This window comes from Humulus lupulus, chromosome 7 (assembly GCF_963169125.1).
Source record: "Humulus lupulus chromosome 7, drHumLupu1.1, whole genome shotgun sequence".
In the NCBI taxonomy this organism is placed as follows: Eukaryota; Viridiplantae; Streptophyta; class Magnoliopsida; order Rosales; family Cannabaceae; genus Humulus; species Humulus lupulus.
The window spans coordinates 192,451,745-192,472,332 of NC_084799.1; the positions used below are offsets into that span (position 1 = coordinate 192,451,745).

At 34.6% G+C, this 20,588-nt stretch overlaps 1 protein-coding gene across 1 annotated transcript; it reads left to right on the forward strand.

Moving 5' to 3' along the window:
* Positions 1–1,903: 1,903 nt before the first annotated feature.
* Positions 1,904–7,424, forward strand: LOC133792493 (potassium transporter 4-like). Its single transcript, XM_062230402.1, has 12 exons — positions 1,904–1,963; positions 2,076–2,349; positions 2,467–2,555; positions 2,711–2,957; positions 3,189–3,241; positions 3,826–3,940; positions 4,037–4,059; positions 4,108–4,124; positions 4,320–4,398; positions 4,494–4,652; positions 7,216–7,291; positions 7,378–7,424. The coding sequence occupies exons 1-12, from the start codon at positions 1,904–1,906 to the stop codon at positions 7,422–7,424; spliced, it is 1,239 nt and encodes a 412-aa protein (XP_062086386.1).
* The last annotated feature ends 13,164 nt before the right edge of the window (positions 7,425–20,588 follow it).

A 20,588-nucleotide genomic window follows, 5' to 3' on the forward strand; every position in this document is an offset into this window, starting at 1 on the left:
CTTTTAGAAATATTTTTACTTTAAATTTTCTGTAACTTTTGTCTTTTTATTATTATTTATCTTAAGACATGAAAGCCTCAGTTTTTTAATGTTATTTTAGTAGTTTTTAATTGTTGAAAATAATATAGGCTAATCTCAAGTATCTGCTAGGATCACATTTTCTTCAGTGGTAGGTAGGACGTAGTATAGTTAGTGTAGTACATGTCAAAACGGTTTCTCTATTAGTTGGACTTAATAATTATTTAGGTGATCTAATTAATTTTACGTAGCGAATATCAAGTTACAAATAAGAGTTCCTTTTGCATCACTGCATGTCCTTATTAATGCAATAATTGATTAAGTTATACGGGTGAAATTATGTTGTGAAAAGTATATATCAAATATTTTATAATCAACATTTGAGTGTTACAATAGTAAGAATATCCAATAAAACTGGTCACATTTGTTTTCCTAATGAAGACTTGACATGAAAGGATCACTACAACAAAAAGGTATTTAGGGGCAACACCGTTGCCTCAAATAATGAGCAAAGTCAACCCTAATGACAATTAAGAGTCGTCGCTAAAAATTCGACGCTAATGTTGATTATTAGCGGCGACAAAAAAGGTCGCTGCTAATAATTAATATTAATGGCGACAACTTCGCCTTAAATAAATTGAGAGTCACCCCTAATAATCGTGCTATCTGGATCAACTTTCGCTCTTAATAATAAAAAGTCGTTCCTAATAAGAAAATATTAGGTGCAGTTTTTATATTATTAGGGGTGAGAAAAGTCGCCCTTATTAGTTTTATTTCCTTAAAAAAATAAAAAATATATTTATTAAAATAAAATATAAATATTTTTAAATAATATTTTTTTAATTCATAAAAGCAATAATATCAAAATTAAATATGCATAAAAACAATAATTTTTTCAGATTACACAATTAAAAAATAATATCCAAATTAAATATGTATATAATAATATAGTAATTAAAAGTTATTGTTTAATACAATAATATATATATATATATAATCTCTCAACCCTCAACGTCATCTGTATCGTCATCCAAAGTTTGTAGTCTAACATTCAAGTATTTGACGCATGGACATCTTATTCTCCCGTCACAGTCTTTGTATTGTGGCGCCATATTCATGAAATTTTGGAGACCATTCCAATAAGCATCACTGACACGATTTCTCAATTTCGCCAAATTCTTATTAATCGCCATCTACGGTAACTATAAGAACATACAATTTTAAAATATTAATTATGTCAATTTGTTCACTTGGTCGGTGAATTAGTTTACCAATTTTATTTTGTTTTATAAATTTTTTTTGAAATGAAATAAAATAAAATTATCAACAAAAATTATATCTAATACTCATATTCTGACCTAGTCAAACCCTTGAAGATAGTAAGTAGACATTTAGCACTCCCCATTTTTTCAAGATATTTCTTCAGATACCTTGAAAAAATGGGGACACTACACCAAATACCTATTACCATAACACATTAATATAATACTAATAAAAAAGAGTTATGCTAGAGTATAATGGGCATTTGTGAAAAAAAGGCGGTAATAAAAAAGGGCGCCACTTAGATTTTTTTTCATTTTTGACCTCAAAATTTTTGAGACCCGATAGAGACCCAATTCTCATACCTTTTTTCCCCTTCTCCTTCTCGTCTCTCTCTTCCCTTCGCCCTAGCCGCACTCCCGTAACCACCATCATCCTCAGCTCCGACCACCTAACCACCATCCTCACACCCGTTTTTCTCCGAGCCAAGCTCCAAATCTCAGGCACCCGTGAACCCAACCCCCGAACCAAGTGACCCAGGTGCGAGCCCACCTCTGCGTGCCTTCGACCCAGTGGTCTCATCGTTCTTAGATTGAGAGAACGAGATTGAGAGATAAACAAGGCTATGGAGCCAGAATCTGGGATTTCCACTACTCACCGCTCGACTTCTACTACTATAGGCCAGGTTTGTACCAATCTTTTCACGTCTTTATATATATATGTATGTATAAAGGTGATAATTTTGGGGAGCGAATCTTTGTTAGATCTTGTGATGGGTTGGTGATGATGATTCTTAGTGTTGTTTACTGATAACCCTTTTTGTTGCAGCAATTTTCATGGCCGAGGATGTCGAGGAATTGTTACTAACTTATCAGAGCTTTGGTGTAGTTTACGGGGACTTGGGTACTTCACCTCTTTATGTTTACTCAAGCACATTTTCTGGGAAGTTACAGAAACATATTAGCCAAGATGCAATCTTTGGTGCTTTTTCATTGATCTTTTGGACTCTTATTCGTATCCCTTTGCTTAAGTATGTCATTGTCTTACTCAGTGCTGATGATAATGGTGAAGGTGAGTGTTTTGTTTCCTCCCTTTTCATTCAATTTTATTTAATTCAATCCAATTCAATTCAATTTCAATTTCAGTTTTTGTTTCATTTTGATTCATTTCAATTCAATTCATTTTCAGGTGGGACCTTTGCTCTTTACTCACTGCTTTGCCGCCATGCTAAGTTTAGTTTGTTTCATTTTGATTCATTTCAATTCAATTCATTTTCGGTTTCGGGGCTTGAAGTTACAGAAAAGAAATTAACTAGTGGTAAGTTGTCATGTTTTGCTATATATATATACATATATTTTATTTTCACTTTGATTCTTTATGAGTGACTTAACAAACTATGTGCTGCTCACTGTTTTTAGGTGAACTTCTCTAGATTACTTGTTGCATCTTGGTCGGTCTGTTTGCTCTGCAGCACTGTGGCACACATAGAGTTGCCTTTTTATTTGCACCTATCGTATTGATCTTGTTATTTTCCATTTTTTCTATTGGTCTCTACAACACAATACATTGGAACCCAAAAGTTGTTTATGCTTTTTCACCCCATTATATTGTCAAGTTCTTTAAGGAGACTGGTCAAGATGGTTGGATTTCTCTTGGTGGGATTCTTCTTTCTATAACTAGTATGTGCTATATCCCACTTAATGGAAATAAACATCATTTTCATTGGCTTTGTTATGTTAAATTCCATTATGCCACTACTCATCTTTATAAGTCTGGTCAACCGTTAAGTTCTATGTAGTTTACTAAGGTCAAAATGTCGTTATAATACCCTAAAAAAAATGCCGTTATAGTTCTAGAGTATATGTTTCTGTTAGTTAAATTAACGATAGGCATTTTCTAATTCCTTCCAGGAACCGAAGCTATGTTTACAGACCTTGGTCATTTTACTGCTTTGTCAATAAGGGTGAGTTATATATTATTATAATTTTTTTTGACTAAATATATTGAATTTATTTTCTACACATAATAGGAAACATGTACATATTGGCTGGTTTGGAAAATTTAGTTTGGTGCAAGGCAAAGTAAAAGGAAAAACCACACGAATTAGAACCTGGTAGGAAAAAGCCAAGTAAAAGGAAGACCAAATGAGATCCAAGAGGGTTAGAATGACTGGTTGGGCTCTTGGTTTGCTCTCATAAGATCGGGGTTTGATTCCTCATGAGACCTTCCTAGAAATTTGTTAGAGTTTCCTGCCTCCCCCAAAGATTATAGGTTCAATGGGAGAACATGTTAAAAAAAATTGAAATAAAAAACCAAAAAAGATGACCAACTGAGTTAGCAAGTCATGCATAGAAGTAACTCCATTAGATGCTGCTGGAAAAGTAGAGCATAGCGTTGAAGATATTTCTTCAATATCAAGCGTTTATACTTTTGTATTTTATTTACCCCAAATCACTGTGCTTTTGCAGGCCTTGTTCACCATGATGTAGTAAATGCTTTTTGGCTATCAACAAATGATAGTTATGGTTCCCTTTTTTGTCTGTGCAGCTTGCGTTTGCTTTTGTTGTATACCCATGTTTGGTTGTACAATACATGGGTCAAGCTGCATACTTGTCCAAAAACCCCGATAAGATTCATTACAGCTTTTATAATTCAATCCCTGGTTAGTACTCCCTGGCATAATTAATATTGCTTCCAGAATTGCATTTTAATATATGAGTTGATCTAATTGTGCTTTCTGTTCTTGCTTAAATTGCAGAATCTGTATTTTGGCCAGAATCTGTATTTTGCAGAATTGCATTTTAATATATGATGAATTTTTTCTTGCAGAATTTGATATCTGTACTGTATTGACAGATCCCTGTGCTACTTAAATTCTCCCTTTTATATTTTGAAATTTTTGTTATCATAAATCATCAAATTTATTGCAAGGAAAACATATGCAAAATTTGAGACTAACATGGTAGAAATGTCACCTTTATGATATATATACATGTGACCGAGTTGTTGCTCAACTTTTCTCTTCTGTAGTGTGAATGTAGAATAAAAAAGCTTCGCCATGAAGATAGCACATTAAGAATGATTAGAAATCGGCAAAAAATACTAGAGCGCTGGGAAAAGGTAACACTTTCTTGAGGATGAAATTTTATGTATCTATTTATTTTGTGGTGTGGTTTTAATCCAATTAAACTTACTGATATATTTGTTTTGATTAGTTGAGGAAATATGTGATGTACACATGGGGCTTTAGCATATTAGATGATGACCACGACAACAAGAAAAATGGATCATGTTGTAGTGGTGATATGCTAAAATCTATCAGCGGAAAAGGATCATCACAAAAACATAGGCAACAGAGCAGAACAGATTCTAAGGTAGCCATGTTTTTGTCTTCTCCGTTGGGAGGAGGTGTTTATATAATAATGATTGTACTTTTGTAGTGGGATTCATGTTCAATCTATGTCTTTTTCTCAGTCTTTTTGCATACTAAGCTAAGACTTGGTGAATTTCTTTGTATTACCATTCTTCTTCGTCATCCACTGCTAAGTAGTATTTATTATAACTGTGGTATAATAATATAAAGAGTAACTAACATATAGATATTGGTGAGATTTATAAATATAATGTTCCAAACTATAATGTAAATAATTTGGGGTCTGACTTGTGAAATTTTGAAATGATGAAACCAATGCATGTTATTGTAATCATAACCTAAATTTAGTGAGTTGTTGAACTAGATGACATGGATGTTATTGGCATATCTGGTTAGTTTTTTTTTTGGATTATTATATTTATATTTTTAGACCATTTAGTCACTTTTCTTTCTTGTGAACTTGTCAAATTTTTCTTCAACTTGAGTTGTTGCTGCTGTTCCTTTTTTCAGTTATGTGCAGTAATACACCCCCTATATTCATATCCCTTGAAGATGAACTCAAGGAAAATAAAACATTTAAATAATCAAATAATGAAATGGTTTAATTTGGCAATAAGTTTGAAGACAATTATTTTATTTGATTGCTATTTTGGCTTGTATCCATTCATTTATTAGAGAATTGAACTGTGTCTTTTATTTTATTAGATAAAATAGAAGCGAATAGAATATCTGAGCAGTATATGCCCAAGCTTTTATTTATTAGGCTAACTTTTTATGTACTAAGGAAGGCTTATGTAGAAAATTTTATTTATTAGATTCAGCATGCCTATTTACTTGAAATAGAAAAATTAATATGAAAAACTCAATGTAAAGTTAAAAAATAGTTGAGGTTCAGTCAATCATTTTGTTTACAAGAGAGCATAAACATATATTTTTGGAATGGGTTTTGTGGATTAAGTTGGGATCAGATTGTATACTAGTTTTTTGTAATGAATCCACTTATGCTTGTTTGTTTTTATTGAATACCCGTTACCACTGGTTTTCTGAGGCCATAATTTATGTTAGTTTTGTTTCCAAAATTGAGCTACATTTATGATACTTGATCTTGATATATAAATAAATTAGCAAGGTGATTCTATACTCTCTGTTCTCTATTCGCACCTTTCTTTCCTCACTTATTTTGTTCTTACTTTGATACAAGTTTAGGTTCATATTTTAAATTATTTGAATATGGCAGTTTTAATTAATAATACTACTTTAGATTTGGGCTGTGTTCATTTTTGTGTTTGTGTGAGTTTTTGGATTTTTTATTAACTTTACTGTATAATTATTTATTTTACAGCAATTTTATAGTCTAATTATTGATTATGAGCTCCCTTTTTGTTGTTTGGTTTGTTAGTACTGATACTTTACAAGGATGATTGACCTAGCTGCTGATTATTGTCCATGATTCATTCTATAATTCAGACAGAAAGTATGCTTTTTAGTTTGGAAAATTACAAGAGGCATGGGGTCTGTGGTGTGCAAGCTTGCTGCTACAAAATTTTCAACTTTGTTCTTTTTTATTTGATCAAACTGATGTGCTTGTTTGTTTGTGTCTCAAACAGAAGTGGCAGCATATAGAATGGTCAATATTGAAGTGAGCTATCCCATTTGATATTTCCAGGTACCTTATATGATGTAGTAATTAAAGTATAAACCTGATTTATGTGTCTCTTATGACAAACTGGTTTTAGCCCCATTGATACATGCCAAACTTGCTTAAGGTGTTCAAAAGAAATGGATTATGTGTTTTTGTTTTTAATCTTTAGTGCTTTATCAAATGATATACTTCCTTAACGGTAAATTGGCCATAATAATATATCATTACATTTTGAGCACACCATGTCACTATGTTAGGTGCCTTTCGGCATATTTTAGGAAATTTCTCAATGTTGGTTCTTTTGGGTTTTTGTGATCTAAACAATATAGTCGAATCTATTGTCTCAAACATCCATGGTATACTTTTTTGTTGGCTTTGCAATTTTTAACGTTATATATTGACTTTGATTTGATGAAGTGGAATGTTGTGTCTGCAAAATGCCTATTCAAGTTTATCTCTGTGAGAGTTTCTTAACTATAGGTCATATTGTTCAAGCCTCACAAAAGTTTTTTTTTTAAGTAAGAATAATGAGTGAGAAGGTGGACTATATAGCATTATAGCATGTAATCTATTGCTTTGCTCTGGATTGTGTATAATGCTAGATGTGACATTAGGCAATTTCTTGTGCATCATTCTTTTGAATCTTATAATTCATGCAGAAAAATAAAATTGTAGAGGCTAGTGAAATTTATTCTAATCGTCAAGATATATAAAACAATATAAACATGGAAAATTTAAATTTTTTTAAAGCTATTTTTTTAATTGCATGTAAGAAAATGAACTTTGTTTTGAAATCTTTGATGTGCTGCATATTAAACTTAGAATATGTTTTGTGTTAGTCTTTGTAAAATGTGAAGTATTAAATTTATTTATTTTCATGTGAACAAATTAACCTAAATAGGTGAAATGTATTTAAATGCAGGGGTTGGAGATTGAAGGGGAGTTGCCTGAGAAAAAGACTTGTTATGAAGGAGTATTTTATAATTACTTTAGCATAGGTATGTTTGTGTGATTTTTGACTTGTCTAAGAGCTGATAATTATTCTGTATTAGTATATGTGTGTGTGTGGTTCGCTCCCTCTTAGTTTTATCTGATGGAAATAATTTATCAGCAAGTAGGATTCCACTTTGATTTTATTTTATTCTCTTGTGCTTTTCTCCTTCTAAAATTACTGGGGTGAAAGCACAAAGCATATTTTTAAATGATTCTCTCCTGTTGTGGTTGATAATTTTTTCAGAGCTGTAGTCATTAAGAGTAACAATATTCTGCCTTGATCATAATCTGTATTTGCTTACACGTCTTAATACTTTTTTGGCTCAGGGGACTAACAAATATTTTAAGGCTGCATGTCAAAAAGGTCAATTGCTCAGAATGGAAGCAAATTACTCTTCCGTCAAGGTACTTTTGTGAGTTTGTTTTATTTGCAATATAATTTTATTTGGCAATGTGTTTCTTCTTATTCTTCTTAGATAAGTACCATCTCTGTCGCTAAGTATTATCATCATTTATACATTTTTCATTGATATTCTTATTCTATAAATCTCATTTTGTAATTATGTGTTCCTCTAGTGTAAGAGCTATTGTTGCTTTAAATCTTCATAACTATGGAAGTGGACGACATCCCTGGGGTAATCTGAAGCCAGGTTATTTGGAAAAGGTATGTATCTCTCCTCGAGATAATGTTAATTTTCATTGGGTTTGTTAGCTCTATGTTCTTCTATGTTGTATGTTGGTTATGCAGATGCGAGCATGAAAATACTCGAGATTTGTTACTACAAATTTTATCTATTAAGTGGTAGCTGCTAGATTTGTTATGGTGTTCTATGAATCTGTTAGTCTTACTCTAATTTCTAGTCTTACTCTATGGAATCTTTTTGCATGACCAGATTATCTTTATTAAGTTATTCTAATTTGTTCTTGCTGTGATTTCCCCCTTTCATGTTTCCAATTAGTGGTTTTCTCTATCTGGATTCCTATTGCAATATTATTCCTTAGTTTAGCATATGGGTACTGCCTTAGGGAAGATAAAGTATATATGTGTATATATATGTATTTATATTGGAATTGGTGAGCACAATAAGAAATTTAATAGAAGTAGATGACTGTTTGATCTTATATGTGTTCCTAGTTATGGTTGTTGTGGTGGTATTGTTTTGGTATTGTTTAGGCTCCTCCAGTTTATCTACCAGAAAGGAACTTGCCTCCACCTCCTGCATATGTGATGAACAACCTGTTGACTGAAACCAATATGTATCAACACCATCAACCCCAGAAATTGATATGCTCTGTTATGTTTGGTTCTTGTGGGCTTCTTAATTAGGGATAGTTCAAAAGTGTTCTTCTTCTTTGAATTTTTTTGATCTGAAAGCATGCTGTATAAACTTTATTGCATGGTCCTCTCTTGATGATGCCTTGTCTTCTGTTTTTATAATTATTTTTTCGTTGTAACAAAAGTTGTCTTTGAGTTGTTCCTTGAGTCACTGCCATGTGCATCTTGTTCAGTTGACTTCAGTTGATTAGTGAATAATATTGTAAAGTTTGGCAAAAATGCAGATTGATACCACTAGTAATTTTGCTGACTTTGAACTTCTCTTTTGCAGCTTTTTTTTGCTGACTTTGAACTTCTCTTTTTCAAAAATGCAAAAATGTAGACATATGAGTAAATTGAGTTATTATTGTAGCTTTTTTTTAATCAGCTTTGGCTCACCTCTAGTTTTGGGCTTTTATTTTGCTTGTTTCTTAGTTTTAGCTCTCGGACTTGGAAATTGTGATAATCAAGCTGTGACCCAATTTTTGTTTAAATCCTTTGATGCTTTCCTCGTTTTAATCTAGATTTTAGGATTCTCATCTTTAATAGCTGAACTTTTTTTTTTCTTTTGGAAAAAGTGACATGTTTTATGTAGAATGGTGTTTAATGGTACATGCAGTTCTTTTGTCTGAAGTTTTGGTCATTTGTTTCTATGTTTTCTGCCTTTGGTGACTAGGGATTATTGCTTCAGTACAGGTTCATCACAGCTCTCTATTGTGCTCTAGTAACATACTGTAACATTTAAGGTTGAGTTTTGAATTAAATGTTGGTTTCTGTGTGTGATACTAGATATGCATTTTTTTTAAGAAACTACATAATTTAACAATGAAGTGTAGATAATCACTACAACAAAGTGAAGTAATTGTCACTTAAGGTTCTTATTTTAATACTTTTCCATAAAACTTGTGTAGAATTTGGAAATATCTTGTCTTGAAAAGAATCTGGATATGAGACTCGGTGTAGTCACCAAAGAAACTAAACCTGGTCTAACTGTAAGTCTTCTATATATCATATTAACTGAAAATCTATCTTTCTAGAGACTACAGAGATATTAATTACTCCTAAATTATTCATGCTATATTATAGGAAGATGACATGCTATTTAACTGAAACTAATCTAGATTTCTGATGAACACTTAGAATCTTGTGCAACTGGGATATCTAACTGAAACTAATCTAGATTTCTGATGTTTTGACAATACTAATTAACTAAAAGCTTCTGCAGCATTACCTGCTAGGCTGTGTGTTTTGCTTTAATGGGCATTGAGTGTGGTAAATACTGTTATTTTCCTGTGTACTGTATTATGTTTGTTTCTTGCCGCGTTAATGCTCTTGTCTCTTATCATTTGCCCAGGGTTGTTGAGATCATCTGCACTTTGGTCAGGAAATTATCTTCTAATCCTAATAGTGCTGCTATAATCGCCATGGGTGTTAACATCTTGGGTTCATGGGAGGAGCTGCCATTGTTGGGTTCATGGAAAGAGCTGCCATTACAATTGCCCTTCAACAGCTCAAAGGATTGCTTGGCATAAAAAAGAATTTCACAAAGAAGACAGATAGTCTCTGTTTGTTTAATTCAACCCATCATGTTGTAATATGATTAAATATTGTAATTACATTTGAGTAATTAATAAAAATCTATTTATGTTATCTTATTTGGCTTAAACTTTCATATTTGTTTTCCTAGTTTTGTGCAAGTAAAAAAAGATTATGTTTCTCTAAGCTAATATAACACGTGTGTTATACTAAAGTGTAGTATAACACAAAAAATGTGTTATACTAAAGTGTAGTATAACACAAAAAAACTGTTATATTAAAGTGTAGTATAACACAAAAAAACTGTTATAATCAACTATAAATAACATAATTCAACACTTATCTATATATTAAAATAACACAGAAATTGTGTTATCGTTGACAGTACAATAACACATCTGTATAACACTGATAAAGTGTTATGTAAAGTACCTTGACCTACGATAACGTAGTCAGTCTTAACACATCAGAAAGTGTTATCGTAGGTTTTGATAACACATTTTTGGTGTTATTAAAAGCATTTTTTCTTGTAGTGGGAATACTATATGAATATATTCGCTACACCTAGATTTACCCTCGTAGAGCCAAATCTGAGGCCTTTCAGGTCTTCATTCAGTTTAAAACCTTAGTTGAAAATCAATTTGAAAGAAATTACAAACAGACTTGGGTGGTGAGTATCAAGCCTTTGAGCGTTTTGTCATTGAAAATGGGATAGCCTTCCAACACTCTTGTCCTCACACCTCTGCTCAAAATGGTAGAGCAAAGAGAAACCACCGTCATATCACTGAAATGGGACTCACTTTGTTGGCTCAAGCCAGCATGCCCTTGAAATATTGGTGGGATGCATTTGTTACCTCTGTTTACCTTATTAATATGTTGCCTTCACCCATTTTTAGTGATTAGCCTCTGTTTTAGGTTGTTTTTGCTAGAAAACTAGATTATAAGTTCCTCAAAACCTTTGGTACATCTTGTTTTCCATGTATTTGACCTTACCAAACACATAAGTTCTCTTTTCACTCATTAAAATGTGTCAATTTAGGGTATAGTGAAGCTCATAAAGGATACAAATGTCTTAGCTCCACAGGTAGTATATACATTTCTCGTAATGTCATCTTTAACAAGCTTGAATTCCCTTTTAAATCTGTTTTTCTTAACAACATTCAATTTGAACAATCTGTTGTTGCTGAAATGACTCAGGGGTCTGCTATGCTTCCTGCTCAAAATCTTGTCCCTTCCACATTTACACCATGTTATACCCAGACTTCGAGATAAGGAGTCTTGATCCCGAAAGCTGGGCTCGACGGGTGTGAGCTCGAAGTATGCATGGTCGTCATTTGATCCTTCTGTCAGACCGCTCTGCTGTAATTGTCGACCTCGAAAGCTCGAAGATGTGCAACCTCGAATATGTTCTGAGCTTGCACGGCATGACACTTAAAAATATTTTTGACCAATTTCCTTCAGGCGAGATAGCTTGAACTCGGGAAGTACAGGCTCGGATGTAGCAGCTTCGTCGGCATCCACATGCCCCGAGCATAGCACAAAGTTGGGGTGGCAAGCTCGTGAATGACTCTTGGTCTCGATAGAGTCAATGCTAATGGTCGATCTCGAAGATTGGATAATTCATCTGAAATAACTCATTACGTGTGAACGTGTTTATTGTTATTTTATCCCCTAATTTAAGGGATATCATTTAATATGTTATCCGTTCCCGATTTTCATGGGACGTTTCCATGTATATAGGAGATATTGCATTTAATATCACTATTTCAATTGATATATAGAATATCTTCCCGAAATATGTGGGAATGAACTCTGTAACCTTCCCTATAAATAGAGAAGGGATCACCACTTGTAAATGATCGAATTCTGATTTCTTGGGAGAAAGCTATGGGTAATTTATCTTTGAAGAATTTCCAGAAAACTCCAAGTCTTAACAACATAGACTCGTGGACTATGCATAATTAACTGCTGAACCACGTAAAAGCCTTCTAATCTTCCTCTTCAAATTCAGTCGCTCCATTTTCCATTTGCTTAATTGCTCTACTGTTTAAGTTGACGAAAAACGGTATCAACACACCAGGTTCTATGATTGATGGCTCCCAATCTCATGCCTATATTGAAGAATCACCTTCATCCATTCCATCACAAAGCAACAATCAGGTAGAGTCTTTCCATGAGCATATTATTACTAACAGTATGTTAGATAATGAGCATTTTGTAGCACACACCTCAACCACCTCTCATTCCAGCCCTAAACACACTAGTTTCAGCTGCAATATTGTACAGCCACCACCTATCACAGGAACTTCAGTGCACCCCATGGTTACTAGATCGAAGGTTGGAATCTTTAAGCCAAAACCTTATATCAGGCACTCTCAGTGGCAACCAGTTAGTGAAGAATTGACCTATATACAAGCAGCCCTTGCTCACAATGTTTGGAAACAAACTATGACTGAAGAGTACAATGCTCTCATGACCAATGGAACATGGACTCTTGTCCCTCATTCCACTTCTATGAATGTTGTAGGGTGTAAGTGGGTCTTTAAAATAAAAAAGAATGTTGATGGCTCCTTTCAATGATATAAAGCTCACCTTGTTGCTAAAGGCTTTCACCAAAGACCAGGCTTTGACTTTGGCTGGGACATTCAAATTATACTCACTATTGTTGTAGCAAATGGCTTGGACATTCGACAACTTGACATTAACAATGCATTCATGAATGGCCACCTCAATGAAGCAGTTTTTATTAGCCAACCACCTGGTTTTTAGCATACACAACTCCCTCAACATGTCTGTCGTCTTCACAAGTCCTTGTAAGGCCTAAAGCAAGCCCCTCGAGCATGGTTTAAACGTTTGAAAGACATTATTCTCAGCTGGAAGTTTCTCAATTCTGGAACAGATTCCTCCATCTTTTATTACAACTTTAATAATTTTGTGATAATTATTTTGATTTATGTGGATGATATAATTATTACAGGAAATCATCCTCATAAACTAAGAGATTTTACTACTCGACTGCACCAGACATTTGCCTTAAAGGATCTAGGCGACTTGAACTATTTAATGGTTATAGAAGTTGTTCGAGATGACACGGGGATTTATTTGACATAATCCAAATATGTTGCTGAGCTGCTAGAAAGAAGCAACATGACCCACAACAAGCTTGCCCAACTCCAATGACCACGGGGAAAACTTTGTCAATTAATGATGGTGAATTGCTGGAAGAACCAAGTATGTATCAGAGCATCATAGTAGGTCTACAATACCTCACTCATACTCAGCCAAACATTAATTTTGCCATCAACAAACTCAGTCGATTCCTTAAAGCTCCTACAACTGCTCATTGGAGTGCGATCAATTGTGTTCTGAGGTATCTCAAAGGAACCATTAATTATGGTCTTCACATTAAATTTAGCAAGCATTTAAGTCTTATTGGATATTCAGACGTTGATTGGGTTTGCTGCCCAGATGATAGGAGGTCAGTAGCTGCATATTGTGTGTATCTTGGTGACACGTTAGTAGCATGGTCCTTAAAGAAACAAGTTGTTGTCTCTTGATCTAGCATCGAGTCGAAATACATGGCCCTAGCACATGTAGCAGCAGAAATCTCTTGGATTCAAGGATTCCTTTGTGAATTGATAATGATGTGCTCAACAACTCCTATAGCATGGTGAGACAATATTGGAGCAAGTGCGCTTGCTTCAAATCTTGAATATCACGCTCGTATGAAACGCATTGAGTTGGGTGTGCACTTTGTCTGAGATAAGGTCCTACAGAAGCAACTTGAAGTTTGATTCATCCTTTCTCATGATCAAATAGTTGAATTCCTCACCAAGAGCTTTCCTCCTTCAAGATTTCAATTTCTCATTGACAAACTCAGTTTCGTTCAGTCCCCGCTTTGTTTGAGAGGAGGTGTTGAGAAAATGAAATAATAGGCTAGTTTTTTACAGCTGTATTGTGGTCCTGACGTTGTTATACCTCTGTTTCTGTGCCTCCCTATTTTCCAATAATTGGCATTCTCTTATGATTTTGATATCATTGGGTGGATATTCCGTTGTATACATGTAAAATGCTCAATGAGCTCATTCTGTATATTCTATCGGTATAAATGTAGAGGCATACCTCTTAGCACATTTATGTTGAGCATTATAGTAAATTGCATTTCTTTATTTTCTTTCTCTTATTTTATTTCTTTTAAACTCTCACAACTATCCCTATTACTCCCTAGGAAAACCAAAATTAGTTATCCCTTTAGAGACATGCTTTACAATAGTATCGGTCAATATTGTTGTCTTAAACCATTGGGTGATGCAAAATCATATTTTTTGCATGATGGGGCTGCTATATATAACATTAGATCATATCAGACTAAAATAGAACCTAACCAAACTAATTCTAATACCTTAATATATCTAATTGTCGATGACTAGTGTGAATACCTTAATAATTCTAATGATTTGTGTGAATATTGAAATTATTGTAAAAAAAACAACCACGTGTAGAAAATAACATAAGATGTTATTGTAGTTCAGTTCGAGTAGAGCCAACTTCCACGATCGAAAGATTGCTCCACTCTTTAAATGTTGCTGAGTTCACCTACTTATAAACACAATAGGTAAATGTTGCAAAATTGTTAGGTCATTAAAAAGTCATTACAAATGCTAATTAGTCACCTAAGACGATAATAACAACGGTTACACTATTATAGCAATGTATAAATTACACTTGGATACTCGACCAACGCTACATGGTTGTATATTCACTCTTTTCATGCAAGAGAATGATCCTGACATTGCAATTTCACTTCTTTGAGACAGACAGGCTGACACTACAAGAAAAAATGCTATTTGCGGCGATATATATTCGTCGCAAATAACCCTATTATTTGCGGTGAATAATACTTTCTGCCGCAAATAAAAACAGTATGAGTTAAGGGTAATATTAGTGACCATATGACATTATTTGCAGCGAAGATTTCACCGCAAATATTGAAGAAAAAAAATTAAATAAAATTGGAGGGAAAATCTCGCAGTCATTTATTTAGCAAGTATTTGCGGCGATACTTTTGTTGGGGTTTTATGCCCTAATGAAAACTCAAATTCTTTGTAATCTCATTTTATTATCAATAAAAGAATAGAAATCATTTTTTGACTTGGTTAATCACTTTGCTCACATGTTTTTTTTCCATGGTTATTTGTTTAATATAAACTTCTATTAAATCCCGAGCATATAGCTAATCTTATTTATAGTGACGTAATCACAGTGGAATATGAATATGATTATATGTTCAAAATAAGTTAGTCCTAAGATTAGTCAGTGCACTGGATTTACATTGACTTGCTAATCTACGATATGATCTACTTACACATTACAGTGTTATGTTCTTTCCAGAACATTAGCAAAGTAGATAAGATCGGATGTATTTGTTACATTGGACAAGACCGATATTGACAGTTGATAAGATAAGTAAACATACCGTTATTATCTATTCTAGTCATATCATATAGTTGACCATAGGTCAATTTAATCTCAATTCTGAGTGGTTAGTATTCTAACTGATTGTATTATTTGAGTTCTTTGACTTGTTCGTTACCAACTTACCCTACGAACTAGCCTATACTTACATCTTGGGAACTCGGTAGTATAATTGAGTGGGAGTGTTAATCATAGATATGAACATCTATAGCTTCTGATGAAGAAGTGAAACGATGGTTTCCTTTTAGTTTGCTTCAAGGTGTTAAATGATAGAGATCTCATTTCAGTAATTAAATTAGTTTACTAAAATATCATTTACAAGGAACTAAGTGTTTTAAGGATAAAATACACTGAGGGGTAAGACGATATTTTAGTCCTATCTCATTGTAGACCGTCTATAGAGGATTGAGTGACAATTATGGTTGTAACAAGGGATAATTAATAGCGTATCTATATTTTTTATAGAGCGTTCTATGAATTCAAGAGTGCAATGTCTATTGTGGAGTCACAAGGAATTAATATGTTAGTAAATTTATTTGTTAGATTTATGATAACTTATTGGAGCTTGATTTCATAGGCTCATGGTCCCCATTGTACCTTAGATAAAATCATCTAGATAGTCTCAATTAATTGATTTAATCATCAATTAGAATTATCAAAGTTGACCAAGTCAATTTTGGATAGTTTCACAGAGTTGTGTAATTTTGAGAAGAAAAGAGAAATTATGGTAGATTTATTAATTAAGATAAATTGGTATCTAAATTAATAAATAAGTTTAAATCAAGGTTCAAATTATAAATAATTAATTTGATAAATGATTTAAATAATTATTTAATTAATTAAATCAATAGAAAATAATACAGGCATTGATTTTAAGTCCAATGGACTTATAATCAAATGAGAAATTTCACGGGCCTATAGCCCATGATAATTTCGACCTAGGGCTTCAAAATGGCTATTATTTTATTGATTTTTTAATTAAATTAAATGGCCTAATTGAGTTTATAAAATGAGTGCTTAGAGAGAAGTCAAAACATAAGTTTGATAAGTCACAAGTCAGATTTTCTGATAGTTTTAGATTCTCTCTAAACACAAGTCATTTTCTAAGCCTCTTTGTTATTTTCTCTTCTTCTCTCTATATCTATCTCATGTGTTGAGAATTTCCCACACTAGTCTAGGTGGTTCTAAGGATACATTGGAAGATTGTGAAGAAAATAGAAGATCGATTCAGTTTCTTGATAATACTCTACGACAGAGATGATACAAGAGTTAGAGAAACTGAAGGAATGACTCTTTAATTTCGATGCGTATACTGTAAGTATTCTATTATTTGTTTATCTTTGAATTCAATTTTAGAAACATGTTTTAGGCTATCTCGTATTAATTTGTTTAATATTAGATATACATGAAAATAAATAAAGATCCTGTATAAGCTAATCCAACAACTGGCTTCAGAGCTTTTGGTAATCTTTATTTTCATGCATGAACATGTTTAAAATTGGATTATTTGATATGTTTGAATAATTGGATGGTTTTCATGTTTTTATGAAGCATATTGATTTTATGTGAATTTTAGCAATTTTTAGGTTATTTTGTTGTGTTTTCTATGCTATTAATTTTTATATATGCTTTATTTTGTGTAAACCATGGTAAAAATTAATTAGAAAATGGTTTTGGTTTGAAAAATTGCACAAAAATAATTTTCGAAATTTTTTTCTTTTGGCTGCCACCCACGCGCGCCCACGCACACCAGCCACCAGCACGATGAACAGTACCGTGAACAGTACCACGGGTACTATTCATCTTTTTTTTTTAAATGACTAAAATTTGTAGAAATAAATTATTTATAATCAAAACCAAAAATATATTTTTTTGTTTTATTATTATTTTTTTTAAAATAAGATTTTTTTTGTTAGTTGGGATTTAAATAATTAGATATTTTCTACAAAGATTCAAATTCAAATTTAAAAATAGACTAACAACTTAATTTTAAATATTTTAATATATTAAAAATATTAGAAGTATGATATCAGATATTTAAGATATTTTCATTTAAATTCTTGATATTTTTATTAAATCTTTATTTGAAAATATAAATATCTTTTTATTCTATAGTTTTTAATATTTAAATTATTTGAAATTTGAATATTGTTAGTTAGATATTTTTATGGATATTTGAATTTGTTTAACTATTTTGAGATATTTTAAGATTGTTATAACTATTTATATTTTATTTTATTTTTTAATTGTTAAAATATTAGCTAATAGTTATAACAACACAAGATATTTTGGAAAATAGTTAAGACATTGATCTTAAAATTTAAAATTGGTTAAATTTTGAAAAATATAATTTTTTTTCAGCCAATTAACAAAATATTTTTTTTTAATAAACGGGATTTGTTATCCAAAGAACAGGCACGGGTGACGTGGCAAACTTTTTGAGCACGTGGCTGACACCTGGCAGAAGGTCCGTTTGACCATCGACCAGAGAAATGCCCATGGCGAAACATTCTAACTTTATATACGACCAGCTTGGTTGTATACTGGATATGTTTGGAGAAAATCTTATGCAGTTATGATCATATCCGAGATTATCTCCCATGATTTCCTGAATATCCGATTAATTAGGAAAGAATATCTGTAACTAATGCATGTAATCTTCCCTGAGCCTATAAATAATGAGAAATCGCTCAAGGAAGGGACTTTTGGCTGATTTTTGTTTACGCTTTACATGAGAATTAGAGCTATCATTATATTAGTCGCCTCTCTAAGGTTTGTGAAACTCGGAGAACCCTAGTTCTTTGATCACTCCTTTGAGAATTCAGATCAATAACAGCTCAAGTGGACGTAGGCTATTACTATTTTCGTGGGGTCGAACCACTATAATTTACTGTGTTCTTTACTGTTTTTGTCATTAAACCTATTCCAACGCATCCTTCCACATCTTTCATTTGACTCCGTGTCAGTTGACCAAATCGAGGGTCAACATTCTGGTGCTTTCATTGAGAGCTTGATACGAAATTGTTGGAGCGCTAATGGCGAAAACAACAAAGAAAACTGGGCAGGCGGCTGGCAGTGCACCATCTCAATCTCCTCCTCCCCCAAACATGGCTGAAAATTAGCCGCACTTGGAGTTTGATGAGGAGGAATTGGATTCTGAGACGCTGAGAAATACCCTGGGGGTATTGCAAGATGAACTGGCCAATCTGAGGGCCAATCAAGAAAGTGCTGCGGAGATTATGGCGCGACAGCAGTAAGAGATAAAGCGACAAAGCCAAGAGCTAAGTGAAAGACAAGCAGAGATGGACCATCATCAGAGGGAGGCCATGGCAGCCCTTGAAGCAGCCCTATAGTTGGCTAGGAGTCAGGCTGTACCTGCCTCACAGCCTGATCAACCCTCAAATGGGCCACCCCAATGGGGTCCCAATCCTAGCCCCCCAATCCAGCCGACGAGCCCTCAAAGGCCAGAGCAGCCACCTGTGCCTCATGATGATATCCCACTAAGGGATCCTGAGATGCAACCTCCATCCCAGGCTGATCAAGGCAATCCCCCACAGCCAAGGCAGAATAGGGCCGGGAAGCAGCCCCGTAGTCCTAGACGCCATGGGGGTGAAGAGCCAAACCCACCGAGCAGGGGACAGCGTCCTTCTGGCAACCGAAGGAACTCAGAGATAAGCTCTGCGTTCCGGGGGCCCCCACGGCATGATAATGCACGAGGACCTATCTGCCAACGCAGGCCACCCTCTAAGGCTCGGGAAGTTCCAGCCCGGGGAGGCAACCGAGGGGACAGTCGGTCCCACCATAGCCAATCGAGGTTCAGAGATGGCCATGGTTATAATGAGGCCGACTTAGGCAGAAGAAATGCCGGTCAGAGAAATGGAGAGAGAGGTGGAGGCAGAAGCCCACCACCTAGAGAAGATCAACAAGAGAGACGTAACGCTGGGGGGTAGCCCAGAAAAAACAACGTCTTTGACCGGCTCAGAGCAAGTGAGCAGCGGCGTAGAGACAAAGACTTAAGGGACGTACTCAATGACCGCCGGGAACAGCACGATGAGTACATCCCCCCAGCAGCAGAGGCCCCGGCGATTTCTGGCGCCGTGCAAGCCCAAATAGATGCCCTGAACCAAGAAGTACAACAGCTGGTCGAGGGAAGAACGTCTCATATCGAGTACGATAGGGGAAGAGGCACTCCTTTCGTTCAAAGGATAGCTATGGCAGAAACTCCCAGCAAGTTTAAGATGCCCACGCTTCTAAACTTTGACGGGTATGGTGACCCGGTATGTAATGTCAACAAGTTTGAGATACAGATGAACATTCAGAAAGTGTCCGAAGACGCTCAGTGCAGGATCTTTCCAGCAACACTTTCTAATGCTACACAGGAGTGGTTTTTCAAATTCCCTCCTGCAAGTATTATTTCTTGGGAGATGTTTGTAAAGGAGTTTTATGGACAATTCTATGCGGGTCGGGTGCACCCAACTGAGGCAAACCAACTGGTAGAAATACGCCAGTAAGAAGGAGAACCACTGAAGGATTACGTCCAGCGCTTTATGCGAGTAGCTTCTGGAGCTAAAACAGTGGGAGATGAGGGCAAGATGATGGCCCTAACTGCAGGAGTTAGGCATCGTACGCCTTTGTGGAATAGCCTCAGGAAGCATGGAGTTAATACTACCGAAGAATTCTTGGATCGAGTTGATCGGTACATCAAGCTCGAAGACGCCATTGCCAGTGAGGGAAATCCCCCAGGCAAAGATAAGGGGACTGCAGAACCCGCCAAAGCCGCCAATGGGTCAAAACCCAACGGCAACGGTAAAGGCAACGGGAACGGCAATGGAAATGGCAAGAATGGGGGAAAGAGGCCCCATAATGAACCCTTTACCTTCGAGAACAAGCGCGCTAAGGGCAACCATTATGAACCGAGGTTCACTAACTATACTGCCCTCATCGAGTCTCGAGCAGAGGTATATCAGGCCACAAGC